Raw genomic sequence first — 18746 nt, 5'->3', positions numbered from 1 at the left:
TGTCGGCCCTCTTGGGTTCGTGATCCTCCTGCTGTGGGCTGCTCTCTGTGGGCACCACCCAGTCCCTCTAGGTGCCTGCTGCAAGATACTGCCTCTCCCCTGGCTGCTCAATCTCGGATTCCGCTGTTCTAATGCATGATTGGCTTTTCCTCTTTCTCTCTGCCTTTCTGTGGCTGGGTAACCTGATCCGCTAACTCTGTGTTTGAAGGGCAGCATTGTGAAGAACAACCAGCGGCTTCCTAAATGCTCTTTGGGGTTCCATGGGGGCCTCCACCTGCGGGTGACCATCCTCTCCTTGCCTCTTTCCCTGGTGACTGGGGCCCTGTGGGCAGGGACCCTCACAGGTTCCCATCCTCTCCTTTCCTTGTTTAATCTGTGGACTGCGGTGCGCTTGACTTTATCTGCTCTGGTATTTGAAGTTTGTCTGTGGTTGTCACTCTTGAGTTTTCACATTATTACAAAATTTGTTTTGCTGCTAATCAAAGTAATCCACATGCTTTGGGACTACCTGGAGAGCAAGGGGATGGTTACACTCTACCCTCCTCCCAGCTCCTTCACATGCTGCTCCTGGCCACGTCACCCTAGCTCCTCACACACACCCTTGATGAGGTTGACATTGGGTCAACGCTTGCTGAGTAAATGAGGGAAGGATAGAAGGAACAGTCTGCTGATCACTGAGCTATTGCATAGGTAACTGGCCTAGGACCTCTGGCTTTCTTCATTTCTTGAGTGTTTCCAGAACATTCTGCATTGGCAGCCTTAACGTGTGTCCAAATCAGGCGTGGACGATTGGCCTTCTTCATACCCGGCCACTAGTCCTTAGCAACCCCCCATAATTCCCTGGGGCCTGAGGATTCCTTCTGCAGCAAAGGTGAGATGAGGTTTCAGAGTCCTTTCCCGTCCCAGGCTGACTCACAGAGGCAGCAGCTGGCCCCAGCTGGCCTCCCCCTCGTTCCTTGTTTGGGAGAGCCCTGCAGATAAAGGCAGGAAGAATGCGGGGAGTGCTGGTGTGAAACCCTCCTGGCTCTCTGCAGGGGAAATTTCTTACCGAGTACCACTTCACGCAGGGTGAAAAGTCAGAAGCCAGTCTGCAAATCGACTACTGCAACACTGCGCAGAGCAGCAAGGAGCCACCCCTCACTGGGACACACTGCAGTGTCACCCAGGAGTCCTCGTGTGGGGATGAGCACAGGAAATGCAGATAAAGCAATATGGAGGCCCGTTTATAAGCTGGCTCTGTCTGCACCAGTTAGTAAGGGAGAGAAACGTAGACAAAATGCCAGACAAGTAAACTGAGTTCAGTTGATTTATACTCTGACAGCACAGAACACAAGATCTCCTCCATTAAAAACGGTCAAGGAAACTGGCGTCACTATTTGAAATGTAAAAACCTGAATCACCTGATAAATTACATGACCATCTAAGCCTGAAACAATGACTTCGAAGAGCACTAGAATAAAAAGAATGGATTAATCTGCCAAGATAATTAAACACCAATAGGAAGGTTCTGGGAAAATCTCACCCTAGAACTCTTCATTACCAGGTATTAACTGCACACATGGTGGGTTCATATGTGATATTTCAGCGTGTATATACAGCATGCGTTGATCCAGTCAGGTAGTCAGCGTTTCCATGTCCTTACCGTTTCTTTGCTTGGAGTCTCCAAGCTCCTGTCTTCTGCTTTTCCTGAAGTCTGCAGGGGCCGCTGTGGGCTATTACCACTCCTCCGCTTTGGAGCACTGGAACTTATTCCTCTGTCTGCACTTTGCTGCCCATTTTCTGACCCACTCTATCTTCTTCTTTGCTTTCTAACCTCCAGTTTTCACTATTCGCCATCCTAGGTGGCTTTCTTTAGCTTCTACATGTAAGAGAATGTGCAGTACTTGTCTTTCTGTGTCTGGATTATTTCACCTGACACAGTATTCTCTAGCTCTATCCGTCTTTATGCAGATGACGGATTTCATTCTTCTTTGTGGCTGAATAATATTCCACTGCGTGTAAATACCACATTCCCTTTCTCCACTCACCTGTTGATGGGAACTTAGGTTGACTCCACATCTCATCTCTCACGAGCAGTGCTGTAATAAATGTGGGCGTGCAGGTGTCCCTCTACTATGCTGATTGGATCTCCTGAGGATATACACCCAGAAGTGGGGCAACTGAGCATATAATAGAAGTATACTCAAGTTTTGGAGGAGTCTCCACGCTTCTCCACAGTGACTGTATTCACTAACATTCCCTCCAGTGTTAACACAGAGTTCAGGGTCTCCAACATCCTACCAGTACTGGACATTGCTTGTCTTTTTTTTTGTAACAGCCATTCCACTGTTTGAGATCTGATTGTGATTTTGCTTGTATTTTTTTGCTGGCTAGTGGTGGTGACCATTTTAACACATCAAGATACCACACTCCTTTGCTGGCTCATTCCTGAGGACCAGACGTTCCACCTGAATTCCCGTTACTTTACCTGGGGAGTTATGATGAAGCACATTCACCTGAAACCCTGAAGCATTTGTTAAGCACAAGTAATCCATAGGACAGCGTGGGCACAGTACCAACACTCATGTTTGGGCACAAGGCACTGCTCCCTGGCCCCAGGGGCCTGGTGGTGTGGGCCTTGATGGCTTGTTGTGGAGGTGGCCTCAGTTTTACCTCCATGCCTCTAACTCTGACCCAGAGTTAGCCCTGCCCATCACATCCACAGGTGCACCCAACCGGGCATCCTGGGCTCAGACTTCTCTGCCTAGTGTGTGTGCAGGTAGGAGGCATTGGCATGCTTCAACAAAGCAGTGGTCAGGACCTAGGGGCACAGGCTACCATGTTGGTTTCCTGTCCTGCACAACTAACACGACACACAGATGCAGAACAATGAAAACTGGCTGCCAAGCATCAGCCTTCTCTAGGCTCAGACACGAGTCTTCTGCAAGCCCATGAGGATGAGTGACTGGCCGTTTCTAGCTTCTGCAGGTGCCTGTTCCCTCCTGACTTCAGAGCCCATGGCGGTGGTGCCCACACTCAGCCCTGCCTCCCTCCTTCACTGTGGAGCCTCACCCTCTGCCTCTCCCACTGGGGGAATGCTCTTTTGGGTCATTTGTCAGTTCCCCAGGAGGCCTAAGTTTCCTGAGAAATCAACCTGCTGTCAGGGAGAGATGGAGTGTGGACCGGGTGTAGGTGGACCTCACGGCTACATTCCTGGGTGAGCTGCAGAGCTGTGCAGTGCTCATCCCACACTTCTGTCCACGTACCACAGCTCATCCACAGACTACATGCACAGCTGATTCGTGGTTTGCTTTGCTTCTCAGGACCTCGCAGCAGAATGTGGGCGCTGAAAGGCAGTACAGCTTGGAGGACGATGTGGCCCTGGCCAAGGCCCTACAGCACTACTTGCTCTACTTGGAGGCTCTGTCCCATGCCACAGGCACGAGTGCGCACCACAGGAGGGAGCATGAAAAGCCACCAGCCAAGGTAAGCCTACACCTGCTGTGGCCTTCGCTCCTCTCAGACTGGGGTGTCCAGGTGGTTCATGACTGTGCTGCTTTTACCTGCTCTCCTGGGTCCCAGATGGGGGGCAATGCAGGGAGGGGCTGTGCCCGGGTGAGGGCTGTACATGCTCCTTGGTGCTGAGGCTTCTGTGCCACAGTAGTGTCCCAGCAGCCTTGGGCAGGGGCCTCAGGAACAATCCTTTTGTACAAGCGCCACTCAGGCAGCCTGCTGTGAGCACAGGCAGGACACCAGAGTCCTGTAGAAAAGGGTCCAAGGTGGCAGTGGGCATCAACATGGATGGGTACTGTGGGTCCCTGGCATCACTGCAGTTAGAGGTTGGTGCCTGGGGTCTTAGTCTTGATGCTGTATCAACTCATCAGTTGAGTCCCTCATTCCAAGAAAGAGAAGCCTGGATAGGTGGCCAGGACTGCAGGGGACTCTGCCTGCTGAGACTACTGGGGCCTGGGCACCAGAGGCAACACAGGTGTCTGAGATAAGCAGAGGACAAACTCTGCACTGAAAGTCAAGCACCTTGAAAGACCTCTCTTGAATGAGGCCTGCAGAGCCCATGTAGGATCCCGGAACAGGGCAGAGCAGAAGGAGCTCCTGCCCCACCCCTCCTTGTCCCTCCACCACCCACTATTGAGTGTTGTCACAGTGTGCTTTTGTAGCAGCCTGGGCATGGCCACCAGGGAGAGTCCCAGCACTGCCCCAGGAGCATGCAGAGGCCCAAGCCTGGGGGCCACTCCAGGGCCTCTGTCATGTCTGTGTCGGCCTAAGTCTCTAATAGAGTCACTCCCGGTGGCCCAGAGTGGCGTCTTCAGCACTCAGACAGCAGGTGACAGAGCTGTGGAGCTCTGAGGTGCGAAGCAGATGATGCAGGGACATCTAGCATGCCAGTAAGCTGCCCTCCTCGCAGACAGTGCTGAGCGGAAATTCCATACTAAGCCTTTGGCGACCTGGAGAAGCTGTCTGTGTGCGTGTATTGGCCTAGTCTGGTTACTGTTGATTTAAGCATGTGGAACTTTGAGCTTTTATTCTTTTACTGATTGTGTGTGCTCTTGAAATGCTAGACACCTGGCAACATGTTCTGGGATAAAATTGATTTCAAAAGGTCCCTTTTCCTCGGGAATCGGTGAAGGGAGAGATACCTGTGATGCTGGAGCAGCTCGGGCCCTCCTCCCCACTTCCTTCCATGAATCTTGGCCTTGGAGAAGTTTCCCAGCTGCTCTTCCATCTCTGGTCACAAACTGGCTATGGGGACCACGCAAGAAAACCCACATAGAGCTGTTTGTGCAGTGTACTGTCAATGGTAGCATTGATATCATTACTGCTAACACAACTATCTTTCAAAAATAAGGTGAAAGTCAGCTCAAGAGTCTGGATGCCTGTGGAGCTCTGCAGTTCTCTGAGGAGTGTGAGGGCTCCAGGCTCCCAGAGCAAATGTGGTTGCTCTGCCACATGGGGCCAGCCTCCGCTGTTCACAGCAAGGTGGAGACCATCTTTTCCCTGTGCTTTCCTGACTTCCTCCCTCATCTGTGTCCCGTGATCACCGCGCCCTGGCACAGCCACCCAGGCTGCCTGAGACCTCACATCCTGCCCCAGAGAGTGAAGTGAATCATCAGAACATGACCCAGGGGTAGAAAAAGCAAGGGAAAGGAGGAGAGGATGGGAAGCGCCAGAGACTCAGCACAAGGTCCAACAAGAAGAAGCACCTAGAGTTTTCTGTGAAGGCTTCATGTCTTTCCTGCAGCATAATGATGATGTCTACACCTGCATCGACTACAGCACTGAAGCAAGGGGATGAGACTGGGAACTGACTCCTCTCTTGTGGCCACTGCTGACCTGAGGTCTCACTGTAGTGACTTCCTATGGCTCAGTTTTGGACCTTGTTCATGCTTCTCCTTCAGCTTAGTTGTTATTAAGTTAGCCCTCCAGCCACAGTGAAAACATTAGATCTCCACTAGAATTCGCCCCCAAGACATGCTGTGGCCTGAGTTGCTGGAGTGATATTTGATGAGTCTTCACATTTGCCTGTTTGTTGCTCTTAGCAACCAGACAGGCAGGAACCCACAGGCATTAAGACCCAGGCCTTAGAAGTAAAACACTTCCGATGCAGGATGATTGTACTGGCTCTGCTCTGGACACCTGTGCCTTAAGGGGCCTGAGAGCGTCCACAGTGGGCGTCTATGGAACCTCTGCTGGCTCAGGTCCTTCCCTTTGGCCTGGGTTCCCACCTGCTTTTCTGCCAAGAACCAGTGCTGGGAGGGCACTGGTTCAGGGCACAGCCAGTACCCATCAGCAGTGGCTTGTACCTTGCCCTAAATTTGATCACGTGGTCTGTAGGACTCCTCCTAGGCAGAGTGACCCATGCCATGACTGACTGTGCTGTGACAGGGCCACCTCATGCCACTGCCCGGAGAGTAATTCTCAGTAACCTCCACTGCCCCTCTTGATGTGGCTGGGGGTGAGCTAACAAAGCCGGAGGCTGTCCAGTCAGTTGTCTGCTAAAAACATTGGTCACAGGTCATCTGGAAGCTGAGCCATGGGTGGCATTTCTGTCATAGGCAGTTTTTCTTCTGTGTTAAGATAGATGCTTCTTCACTGTTTAAAAAAAATACGTATGAAAACCCAGAAGTCATTATTTTCTCTGTCCAGTGTTGGAACAAGGAGAAAACTGAGTCATCTCCTAATGAGCAGGGCCAAGATAAAGTGCAAGAAGCCTGTGTGGGAGCCATCACGCTGCTGTGAGGTCTGGGACCAGCTGGGGATTTGGGCAGCATTCCCAAGCCCCCCTCTGCTCAGGTGATGAAATATTTCAGTAGGGAATTTAAGTTTGATCTGCTGATCGTCTTTCAAGGTACATCCAATTTCCAATGAATTATTTACAAATCATGTTTTTCTATGTATGTGTCATCAGAAATCTGACTCTAGCATAGATAGTCAGAGACACCTTCTGAATTTATTATCTTCGATGCTCTCGCACTGATTACTTCATAACAGAAGCCATAGGGAATAAAATTGCACAACTCCTCTTAAATCAAACCGCCCAGCTCACAGCTCTGAAATGCTAATTGAGCTCTTATTGATTGCTAAAAATGAGTGTTATCATTATTTCTGTATGGTGAGTGGGGGACCCGACTTCTTGTTTGTTGGTTACCTCAGCACTGGTTCAAGGCCTTCCAGTCACAGAGAGCACAGGCAAGCTGCAAGCTGACCACATCACCAAGGGGGTAGAAGCCAAAATTCTTGGCAAAACCATCAACTGATTTGTTTTGGAAACATTGTAAAAATGCATTTAATTTACAAAAAACTGTGATGGGACCAGAAAGATAAAAGAACTTGTCTTGTGGAATTTTATAGTTTTGGTGCGAATAGAGACAACAGACGAGCCAGGCGTTCAGAGATCTTGTGGAGGATGACACTGAAAGGACAACCTGAAGTCCTCAAGGAAGATGCTGGTGGACTCAGAGTGCAATACATTTAGAGACCTCCCCAGGCCACTCTGACTCCATAAGCAAGCCGGAGGAGCTGCTGAGTTGTGTGGCTGAGAACCCAACCAGGCCAAGGATGGGGGACAAGGGTCAGGGTGCTGGTGTGGAGGCCAGCTTGAGGGCAGGCTGGCTACACAGAGTGAGAGGGGACTCTGCTAGGGGTCAGAACCCCAAGGGTAGGAGGGGGAAGGGGAGCTTCCCAGGAGCTGCAGCCTTCCTGAGGGCAGCACAAGGGCCTGCAGGGCTTGGGACGAGGAAGCGGATGGGGAGAGGGCTTCCAGGGAGCGTCAGGGAGCAGGAGGGACGGAGACACGTGCTCAGCAAGCCCATGCCCTCACGTATCCTGGCACCTGACTGTAAAATACCAAGAGGTCACCAGAACCTCATAGCACCTGTGTCCATCTCTGCTGAGGGAGGTGGACCGGCACCACCTGCACCTGCCACTCCTTCCAAAAGATGGAGTGCAGGGAAAGGTCATGGCAGAGTGGGAGCCTGCCAGACAGGAGTGCTGGGCCAGGTAGACGAAGCCACCTCAAGTAGGAGGACATTGCCAGAGACACACTCCACAGTGACTCTGAGTTCATTATGGTGAATTCATTACAATGACACAGAGATCTTTTTATGGACCTATTGTTTGCACTTCAGACAAAAGCAAAACATGAAAACACTAAGGAGAGAAGTGTCCAAGTCTACAATCAATATTAAAGATTTTAACCTTCCTCTAAGTAACTGTTCAAACAAGTAGATAAAATGTCAGTGAAGATATAAAAGATTTGATCAGCACTATCCATCAGCCTGATCTCATTGGTATTCGCCGAATGATACACCCCAAAACTACCAAGTATGTGTTCTTTAAGTACTCAGATTACTTCCCAAGGTAGATCATTTGCTGGACCATAAACTAAGTCTTGATAAAGTTCAGTGGCTCAAAACTATACAAAAACACTGAAAGAAAACTACACCTCCTTATCCTTCAGATATAGAGGAGCAAACATCTAAATAATTTTTAACAAATCTAATCCGACAATATATAAAAAGGACAACACATCAAGATGAAAGGGAAATTTATTCCAGACATGCAGGGTTAATTTTACATTTGAAAGTCAACCAGCATAACTCACTATCTTAACAGGAAAAGGAAAACCATATGATAATCTCCATTTATGCAGAAAAAGCACTTGACAGAAGCTGACACTTCCTGATGATGCCCTGCTTCTAACAGCACCGGACAGTGGAGGACTGAATGCTGTGCCAGGGAGTGTGCAGGGAGCAGGAGGGACGGAGACACGTGCTCAGCAAGCCCACGCCCTCACATATCCTGGCACCTGACTGTAAAATACCAAGAGGTCACCAGAACCTCATAGCACCTGTGTCCATCTCTGCTGAGGGAGATGGACCGGCACTACCTGGAACCTGCCCTCAGGCTGTGGATGTCCTAGACCGTGCACTTCTATAAGAGAGAGAAGTACAGACTGTCCAGACTGCATAGTTACTTCTGTAGGAAACGACTACTAAGTATAACAAGGCTGTTATTAATTGCCTAGAAGCAATTAGCTATCAAAAACATAAAGATATTCCTTAAAATGCCATCAAAGTTATGACATAATTACAGATAAATCTAAACATAGATATAAGTACTTGCACAGTTTTGTAATGAAAATTACAAAACACTGGTGACAATAATTATAGAAGAAAGTTAATGGAAATCTGTGATCAAGTATGAAAGGACTCAAGAATGTTGAGTCCTTCAAACTGATCAGTGCACATGACTCCCACCGCTCACACCGAGACACAGAAATCGGTTCATTGGACTTGGTCAAAATTTAAAAACTTTCTCCTTCAAATGTCACTGCTGAGAGAATGAAAAGACAACTCACAGACTGTAATGAAATTTGCAAATAATGCTTCTGAAAAAGTACTTCTTTTCAGAATGTATCAAGAACTTTTTAAACTCATTCAAAAGAAAAAGGATACAAATAAAAAATTGAAGAGACACTTTGCCAAGAGGCTTCTACAGAATGTCTGGCATCACTGCTCACTCACTAAGGAAATGAAAATTAGACTACCCTGAGAGACTGCCAGTAGCCTAGTAGAATGACCGAGCTCCTAACACTATGCACACCTGTAATCCCAGCACCCTGGGAGGCCGAGGCAGGGAAGTTACAAGTTTGAGACTAGCCTCGGGAATTTTGTGACTTTGTGAAATATTTCTTGAAAGAAAGAAAGAAGGAAAGAAAGAGAAAGAAAGAAAAAAGGAAGAAAGAAAAGAAAGAGTGAAAGAAAAAATGAATGAAAGAAAGGGAAAGAACAAAGGAAGGAAGAATAGAAAGAGAGAAAGAAAGAAAAAATGAAAGGAAGGAAGGCAGGAAGGATGGAAGGATGGAAGGAAGGAAGGAAGGAAGGGAGGGAGGGAGGGACTGGCCCAAGTGTTGGTGTGGTGATGGAGGAGCGGGATTCTCGTACACTTCTGGTAGAGGTGTGAAATGTTCTATTAAGGCTGAACCTACGTCTGCCTGTGATCCAGTCACCCTACCTCTACCCAAGACCAGGGAAAGCAAATGTCACTTCAGAGATTTATACGTGAGTCTTCTAGTGGCTTTAGTAGAAAATGCTCACAAGTCGAGTCAACCCAACTATCTCTCAGCAAGTAAGTAACAGATGAATTTTGTTTGACCCATGATCTGGAATGCTGCTCACCAATAAAGAGAAGGGAACTATTGATGCAGTCTGGATGAATCTCAGAATAAGTCCTCAGAGAGAGAGAGAGAGAGAGAGAGAGAGAGAGCACACCTAATTCCATATGTGTGGAATCCGAGAACATGCCAACTAGTGTTTAAGGGACAGATCGCTGCCACGTGAGACACGGGCAGGTGGGTTGCAGAGCTGCACCAGGTAGGGCAACACCTTCAGGGGCTGCTGTGCTCGTGCCTTGGCACTGGTGACAGTTCCATGGGCAAAGCCCACATGGAAGGCAGCGTGCACTGTTGTCATCTTCCAGTTACATTAACAAAACTGCAAATGAGAAGAAGACAAAAACCACCCCAAAAACGATGAGATTTGAACAAATTCTTCATAAGCAATACATAAATGGCCAGATGGGCACCACACTGTCCATTAAAGAAATGCAGCACAAAGCCACAAAGAGTTGCCAATTCATATCAGCTACACTGGCTCAGATTAAAAAAATCAACCATACTGATGCTTAGTGAGGATGCAGAGTATGACACCACCTCACACTGGGAACACCAGCTGACGGAGCTGTGTTCGGCGATTCTTTAAGGTCAGACAGTCTGCCATGGACTGTGGTTACACTCTGGGCCACTGCCCAAGGGAAGACCAGTGTATGTTCATGAGTTTGTCCTTATTGTTTATGGTTCCTTCCTCATGTGGCCTGAGATGGCACGATTGTTTTCTGGCCTGCCACATCGCTGCCCTTACTGAGCATGTCCTGGAAATGGCGTGTGCGAGGGCACAGAGCCGAGAGGGGCTCCCAAGGACTTGTGTGCCTCATCCAGGACACTCACCGGGTTTCTAGACCACACAGCCCTGCTCGGACCGGTGAGCCTGAGAGGAGAGAAGCTGAGCCCTGGTGGGGGTCTATGGGCCCAGTGTTCTGTGCTCTGCACACATAGTAGTGTGCTCGGTGGGCTCTGTGATTCAGTTGCTAAGTGTCACTCAACTTCCCTGCTGGCAGGGACGGAGCAGGGAGGACCTGCCGCCTGACCCAGGGGAGCTCTGCCCTCTGCGGCCCAGCTACTTGTAATCACTACTGAGACTTCGCACTCTGTGCTTTTCCCTCAGACACCATGGTTCCGAGGAAGGACCTTTGCTGGCCAAGGGGTGACCTGCTGGGTGAACAAGTTCAGTAGGCACAAAGCCTCCTATGTCTGTCACATTCTGTGTTAGTGTGGCCTGAGTGAAGCCTCTTTCTTCCTTTAACCCGATTTAGCTTCTGTCTTGGGCACTGGCGCACTGACCCCAGCAGGACTCTGAGGGTGGAGTGGTGGGCTCAGGAACAGGACTGCCTACCTGCCTATGGTACCATCACGATAGCAGAGAAGGCCCTAGAAGTGTGGTGCATTCTCGTCACCTTACAGAAAAGGAAACTGAGGCCAGGAGAGGAATAGAATGGCCACTTTCAAACAGTTACTGGTGCGAGTGATGAAATCAGGATCCTAGAATTCTTGTTGAATTTTTTTCTTGATTTTTTTTTTTTTACTAGTGCTGAGGAGGAAACGCAGGGATGGCACATGCTTGACAGACATGCCACCACTGAGCTACTTCCCAGCCCTTTTTAATTTTACTTTATGAGTCATAATGGCTTGCTCAGAGTGGCCTTGAATTTGCCATCCTCTTGTGTCAACCTCCCAAGTAACTGAAATAACAGGCATTTGCCACCATACCGAGCTTCTTGGGGTTTTTTCTTTCTTTATGCAAGAAACAGACATTCACCAATGTTCCTCTCCAAACTCAGCTGATCAAGTTCCATCATTTTCTGCCAGGGGGATGCTGGAGGATACTGGCCCTTCATCTACTCCATGGGGTAATCATGGGGGCAATCATGTCTACACCTTGGAGTTGAAAGCACCACAGAGAATGAGACCAAAGCCAGCGTCCTGTGCCTGTGTGATTTAATGGCCAAATGAACAGGAAACGGACTGACAACTTAGTCTCCATTTACCCCTACTTGCTGGGTATGGGCTGCAGGGGAAGCGGCCAGGAAGCCAGCAGTAAGCAGTGGGGTAGGAGTGGTCAGGCCAGAGCAGATGGAAGAGAGCTCCCCAGCCCCATCCACCTGGGCCTCAGAATACTCCCAAATGTAGCGCACCAAAGGCACCTGAGCTGACACTGTGGTGCTTGGTACCATTGATGTTCTGCTTGGCTCCTGTTCCTGTGCTTTGGGTCATAGGCTTCTCCAGCTTCCTGGATCTGAGGGGCTCTGAGAGCTGCAGGGGGCTGGGTTAGGGTGTTACTATGACTTACATGGTGGCCTCCTCTGGTTCCTAGAGAGCAGCAGCACTGCTGGCCAGAAAGGCTGGCCCCTGGCCTCTCACCTGCATATGGTGGGCCTCTGCGGAGCCCACACCAAGGGCAAGTGTTGAGAGAGAGATAGAGGAGGAGTGCAGAGAGTGGAGATAAATAACCATGAAGAGAGAAACCAGGAGCTCCTCATGCTTTCCGTGCCCACACAGCCTGACACTAACAAGCAGGAGATGACAGGGGTCCAAGACCCCCCTCTCCGGTGGCCTTGCTCCATACTCCCACACCTGTGGCCCTCAGTGACCCAGTGGCACTGTGGTGCTGGCTCATTAGGAGCCTGTGGACAGACCAAGCGCTGCGTGTTCTGTCAGACCAGCAGCAACCTCTTCTTGATCACCATGCCTGTCAGCTCTGCCCCAGGCTGTGAGGCAGGCAGGAGGAAACGTGTCATGTGGTCAAAAGTTGTCCTGATGTGAGTTTCCTAATTTGTTTCCAGACGTGGGCACAGGAGAGTATCTGACAGGCATGAGCAGCCAGCGCACAGACACAAACCTCACTCCCTGTCCTGTGTGACTCTGGGGCAGCCTTCTCCCTGCCAGCTGGAGTTTATGTGTGCACCAGACGGAGGTGTGCTGGTTGGTGACAGGAGTCCCAGTGATCATTTCTGGGGCCACACAGCCAGTCAAACTGGAGCACCCTCACTGCTGGGCACCCACAGAAAGTAATGCCTTCCTTCCAAACTAGTATTGCTTTCTTCAATCTTCTGATGCTGCTTCCAAATTAGTTTGGCTGTGGATTACTCCGGCTTAACTCTCACATCAGCTTGCAGGTTCTCTGAGGAAGGGCCACATCTGAGTTATTAACCCCAAGACTGGAATTGAGAGCGTGGCACACAGCACTGGAAGCAGTGAGGTGCCGGTGAGGTTGTTGGTGGGGACAGTGCTGATGGCAGAATGTGGCCACCGGTGACTTTGGGTGGTGCCGATGGCAGCGGTGAGGATGCTGCTGAGAGCGATGGTTGCACCGTGTTGCTGGTGAGGGTAGGGATGATGCTGGTGGTATTGGGACACCGTGGGTGATAGAGGAAGTCATTTCCGCTTGTCTCAGCACATGGCAGCAGTCCCCGCCTAGGTGCCTGACTCAACTTTCTCATGCACTGTTGAGGTCCTCAGAAGCCAGAAACATTCTTGCTTCTAGGTTGTTAATTTCCGGGCTCGGGCAGCTTCAGTATTAAAATCTATCCAGCACTATCTGAGGAAACTTTAAGATGGTTGTGTTGGAACGTAAAACGTCTGTGAAATAGAGGCCATGAAGATAAGTCACATAATTTTAACCTTGCAACTGAAAGCGGAAGAGAAAGCACAAGGGGCGGCTCCTCCTGGGTGTTCTCCGGATGCCCTGACTGGTCTGGCAGATGTGAAGAGCTGTGACAACAGAGAAGCAACACAATGGCAGTGGCAGTGCCGTTGTCATCACTCACAGAAGGTAGAGGGACCACAGGCTCTCAGATGGTCGTGTCAGAGCTTGGTTGCACTCTGGCACTTGGAGCCAGCTACCCTCTCACTCGAGGTTTGAAGTGCAAGCCACTTGGGAGGGGAACTCATGCGCCTCACCAGGAGGGACGGTCACCTTGAGGCTGCGGTCACTCCTTGAGGGTACACAGAGTTTGCACCACTGCGGAGGACTTGGTGGAAGTGTGAGAGCAGTGTTTTCTGTTATTCTACTGTCGTTTGTGCCTACTGGTGTTTCTTTTCTCCTCTTCACCTTAATTTGATTGAGAGCATAAACAAACCAACAGCAGATTGCTCATCTTGGCCCGTTGCACAGTGGCTGTGATCTTGTAATGCTTGTGCTAAGCCTGGCATGGCCTCAGCCTGGAGCTGTCCATCTCGACTTTAATTAGAGCCCTGCGAGTGGAAGTTTCAACCTGGGCCGCATCCTCGCAGAGAGAGGGGAGATACCATGGCACATTAATGAGGCGTTAGGATGAGGATCCCTAGCCTCCAGCATGGTGACCTGACCAGGTGTTCAAAAACAGCTGTGCTGAGGAGAGTGCAGCGGGGCCCTGGCTGACACTCACACCCAATTTGCGGGAAATTGCTGCAGGGCTGTTTGCTGAGGATGCAGGCTGGTCTGTGCTCTCAAGTCTGTGTCTGTGTCTCTCAGCTTAGTTTCTCTTTTCCTCAGAAAAATCAGTTGACTTCAGCAAGTTCTCAGACAAAATTAAACAATTTGGATGGTAGCTGAAGTTACATCATTTTAAAAGTGATCACAAAAAAACCTCTCCTTTGAGAAAAGCAGCAGGTCTCAGAGAGTGAAGTGATTCCCCCAAGTTCACATGTGAGGGCTGAAACCAGGTCCTGCCAACCAGGTTGCCAACCTCCTGCCTCCCGCACAAGAGTCTCTCCCAGAAAACAGCCTGAGCACTACCCTAATGCCCACTGTGGCCACAGCCTCATTTGGATGAAGGGATGTGCCCATTGACCCAGGCACGACAGGCAGATGCACAGCCTAAGGACTACTCTGGTACACTTCCAGGTCAGCCTTCACCTTGTGAAGGTCTGTAAGTTGGAAATCACCACATCTGTGAAGTCTTGGTGGAGCCTTAGAGCAGAACACTGACACCTACGATTTTCACCACTATGCTGATATGAGGGTGACCGCCAGGCCTTGATTAGTCCAATGGCAGACACAAAGTGTAGCAGGGACTTGTGCTTTTGGGAACACCCACCACATGAGTGAGGAGAAAATGTAGACAGGACACAGTGAGAGACCATGTTGGCAGGGCAACATCTGGTAAGCAGTACCACAGATGTCTGTTAAACAAGACAACCTGGCGACCTCCCTTGTAGAATACTGCTACCCAACACCTGGGAAACAGTGCTACTTCAGAGGACAAATTACAGAGCTGGACTGATTTGACCAGTGGTTCTGGGGCACTGTGCTGGGTGTCATCATGCAGGCAGAGGACTGGAGCATGCATTTCTCCAAAGAAGACACAAACAACCAGTGAGCACAGGACAGGGTGCCTCTCCAAGCACACCCACAGTGGAGCCCTTCCTCGTCACCAGGCTGCAAGGAGTAGAGGAGTTTCGCGTGTTCATGTCCCCTGTACCTTGCTGGTGGGGCTGTAAATGGTGCAGCTGTGCCGGATGACAGTGGGCAGCTTTGCAGAATTTTAATGTGGTTATCAACTGACTCAGCTACTTTACATCTAGGTAGATACCCAAGAGAACTAAAGATAGGTACACACCAAAACTGGCTCACAGATGTTCATAACAGCATTATTCAGAATAGTCCCAGACTAGAGATGATTCAAGTGTCCACCAACTGATAAATAAATAGAATATGACATCTACACACAAAGGCGTAGCGTTCAGCCTTAGACAGAAAGGGCATCCCGACACATGCTGCTATGTGTGTGCACCCTGAGAATGTGCTATGGGAGAGGCCAGACACAGAAGACCACTGGAACGTGAAATATCCACAGCACAGGCACAGCCAGAGAGATAAGAAGCAAACTAGAGTTGCCAGCACTGGGGCAGGAAGTGGGAACTGGTGAGCAGGGTTTATTGGGGGGCAGCGAGAATGGGGTGGAGGTGTTCAGTGTGAGTTGCACACAACTCTGTGAGTACAAGAAACCCAGTGACTGGCATGTGACTTCTGCCAATAAGCTGTTAGTAGAGCCAGTGCAGAGGGACTTGGCCAGTCCAGTGGAGGCTGTGGGCTCATGGCTCGGTGATATCTGGTACTATTCTGGGCCTTGAACACCAAAGCCCAGGCCCATCTTGTGTGGGTGCTGGTCGTGGTGACTGGTGATCCAGCTTGTACTGTTGTGTTCTTGTGTCCTGCAGGGTGAAGAACCCTTCCCCGAGAACATCCTGACCTACGTGACTCGCACGTCTTCACTGAGCTACCCTCCTGTGAGCCAGGTGCAGTCCCCCGAAGCCTTGCCACTGCGCACCCTCGGCCGGCTCCAGCCAGACGAGCTCAGCCCGCAGGCAGACAGCAGTGCGGACAGACTACGCCCAATGGCAGCCCGTGTTGCCTACACTGCTCCAAGGCCTCCCGTGCTGGCCGGAGAGAGTGACCTGGGGTCACGGTACATTCTGCGTAACCCCTCAAGAGCGCCAAGGCCTTCTTCTGTGCTGGTAGCCCCCCAGAAATGGCTTTCACCTCCAGGACACCCTCAGGATCCCCTGAGCACAGGCGATGGTGAGTCGGCCTGCCACCCTGGGTCCTATGCATCTGGTGGCCTGACATCCCTGGTGCTGGTTTTGTTGTTTTCCTACCTGCTGGGTGCTTGTCCTGCATGGAAGGAGGGGGTGGCAGGGAGGCCACGGTGTGAAGGAGGGACCCTTGGTCCTCCGGCCATTCCCTACAGATAATGGGCAGGTGGTGGTCCTGGCTCCCCTAGATGCGGAGGCCGGTAGAGAGGGGAGAAACACCCCATCTGCGTGGATCCTCACCACTACTAAGCCTTCCCTCAATGTCCTGAATGCACACATTTAAAGAATTTTAGCAATGATTTTATGTTAATAGTTCAAATTATCATTTCAACATATAATCAATGGTTAAGATTATTATACATCATACATTATTTTTCAGGGTTAGAAAGGCAGGAAGTGTTTTACACATGTATCAATCACGCCTTGATTCAAATTGGTCATATTGCGAGCACTTCCAGAGCTATCTGTGGCTAACAGCTCCTTTATCAGATGGTGCAAGGTATTACCTCAAAACATGGAGCTGACACTGAAAAAGACTTCAGTTTTTTATTACCAGTGCTTATTGATTTTACGGCATATTGGAGTTCAATAAGCATAATATACTTGATCACATCCACTCCCCTACTGCCCTCCCCCGTGTTCCCTTCCTCTTTCTAGTCCCCTCCACTTCTACTTTCATCATCTGTTTTGGATTCCTCACATCAGGAAGAACACAAGACGCCTTTCTGAGTCTCGCTTTTTTCAATCAATGTGGTGATCTCCAGATCCATCCATTTTCAAGTTAGAGAATTAAGTTCTTTCTGACCAAATAATACTCCCCTGAGTATGTGTATCACATTTTCCTCATCTGTTCATCTGTTGGTGGACACCTTGGCTGGTCCTTCGTCTTGGCTGTTGTGAGATGCGCTACAGTAAACGTGGACAAACAGGTGTCCGTGTATTCATGGTGGAGAACCTGTGGCACACTGTGCCTCCCTGTCAGCATGGGAGCTGAGTTGCCCAAGCAGCCAAACATTGGATAACAGTTGTTTTTTCTAAACTAAAATCTCACCATCCAGTTTTAATTGCGGTGTTGGCACTTTGTGATAAAGTAAGTGAGCAATGAGTTGCCGTTTGAGCACTTGGTGTCTAAAAGATTCGCTATTACTGATTTATATCATGCTCACTTTGGTTTCTTTGGGTGCATACCAACGAGTGTTGTAGCTGGATCACAGGACAGCTCTACTTTTTATTATTTTTTTTTTTTGTAAAAACAGGGGTTCTACTAATTTATGCTCCTACTAGCGGTGTAGAAGAGTTCCTTCTTCTCTTGATTTTGCCAGCATTTGTTGCTTTTTTATAAACTTTGGTGGCAGCGATTCTGACTGGGGTGAGATGGAACCTCAGTGTAGTTTTGTTTTGTTTTGTTTTGTTTTGTTTTTGGTATTGGAAATCAAATTCAGGGCCTCATGCTTGCCAGGCAGCCCCTCAGTATAGCTTTCATTTGTGCTTCCCAGTGCAAAAGATGCTACACATCTTTTAAATACACTTATTGACCATTTGTACTTCTGAGAAATGTCTATGCCCAGCTCTTTACAGAGCCATTTGATTGTGCTTTGTTGCCAAGTGTTTCCTGTTCTTTTCATGTATTTTAGATACTAATCTGGTAGAAAAGTAGCGGGCAAAGGTTTTCCCCCATTTCTTTAGGGATTTCCTACTTGGTTAGTCATTTCCTTTACTGTACACACATTTTAATTTGACATAGTCTATTTGTTGACACTTGCTACTATTTCCTGTGCTATTGGATCCTACTTGGGAAGTTTCTGCCTGTGCCTATGGTTTCAAAAGTTTGCCGTATGTTTTCTTTTAGTAGTGTTGAAATTTCAGGTCTTGGTCTATTTTGAGTTGAGTTTATGCAGGGTTAGAGAGACAGGGATCTAGTTTGGCCCCCAGTGTGAAAGGATGCAGTGTGGGGAGCTTCCACACACGACAAGTCTGGCCCCAGTTGTGCATCTGCTTGAGCTGTGGAGAATGGAGCAGGAGTGACGTCAGCATCCCTCACCTCACCACTCCGGGTGGTGCAGCTGGCACTGTTTTGTGTGAACTGCAACCATTGTAAGGCAGGTGCTTCCTGTCCTGCTCCGATAGCATGTGTGGAAGGTCCTGGCCCGGCTGTTTCTGGCAGCCTTTTCCTCAGCCTGGCCTGAAGTGGGATTTGGATGAGACAAGTCTTCTGGGAACACACATGCAGCCTGAAGCCAAGCTGATGACAGCTTTTAAAATTATTGACGGAAACTCACATTAACGTGAGGTGCCACTGTTTTCCATAAGGGAAGCCTAACTGTAGTTACTGTGAAAGTCATGTTTTCTGCTCCTTGCTGCTTTGCAGCTGTGTGCCTCTGTTACTCTCTCTGTCTGCACAGCCATCAACAGCAGATCTTACATGGGAGGAATATGGAATGAGAGTTAGAGAGGAGGGTGTGTAACTGTCACTAGCACTGCCATGGACTGCCATGTGTGGAAGGTGCCAGAGGAGTCAGCATAGCTTGCACTGGCCCCTGTTTCCTGGGCTTGGCATCTG

At 49.4% G+C, this 18746-nt stretch overlaps 1 protein-coding gene across 6 annotated transcripts in view; it reads left to right on the top strand.

Moving 5' to 3' along the window:
* Ptprn2 (protein tyrosine phosphatase receptor type N2) overlaps positions 1–18746 on the top strand; it is a 542085-nt gene that overhangs the window by 197651 nt on the left and 325688 nt on the right. For all 6 annotated transcript variants that reach the window (XM_063250851.1, XM_063250850.1, XM_063250852.1 and 3 more), the window contains 2 exons: positions 3303–3465; positions 15812–16172. In XM_063250851.1, the coding sequence (XP_063106921.1) occupies positions 3303–3465; positions 15812–16172 (524 nt within the window). The remainder of the gene's footprint in view (positions 1–3302; positions 3466–15811; positions 16173–18746) is intronic.

The sequence above is a fragment of the Cavia porcellus genome, unplaced genomic scaffold, assembly GCF_034190915.1.
Source record: "Cavia porcellus strain 051 isolate PalLab524CR breed Dunkin Hartley unplaced genomic scaffold, mCavPor4.1 scaffold_6, whole genome shotgun sequence".
Taxonomy (NCBI): domain Eukaryota; kingdom Metazoa; phylum Chordata; class Mammalia; order Rodentia; family Caviidae; genus Cavia; species Cavia porcellus.
The sequence above is the reverse complement of the archived record's forward strand: the minus strand, read 5'-3'. Positions and strand labels throughout refer to the sequence as shown.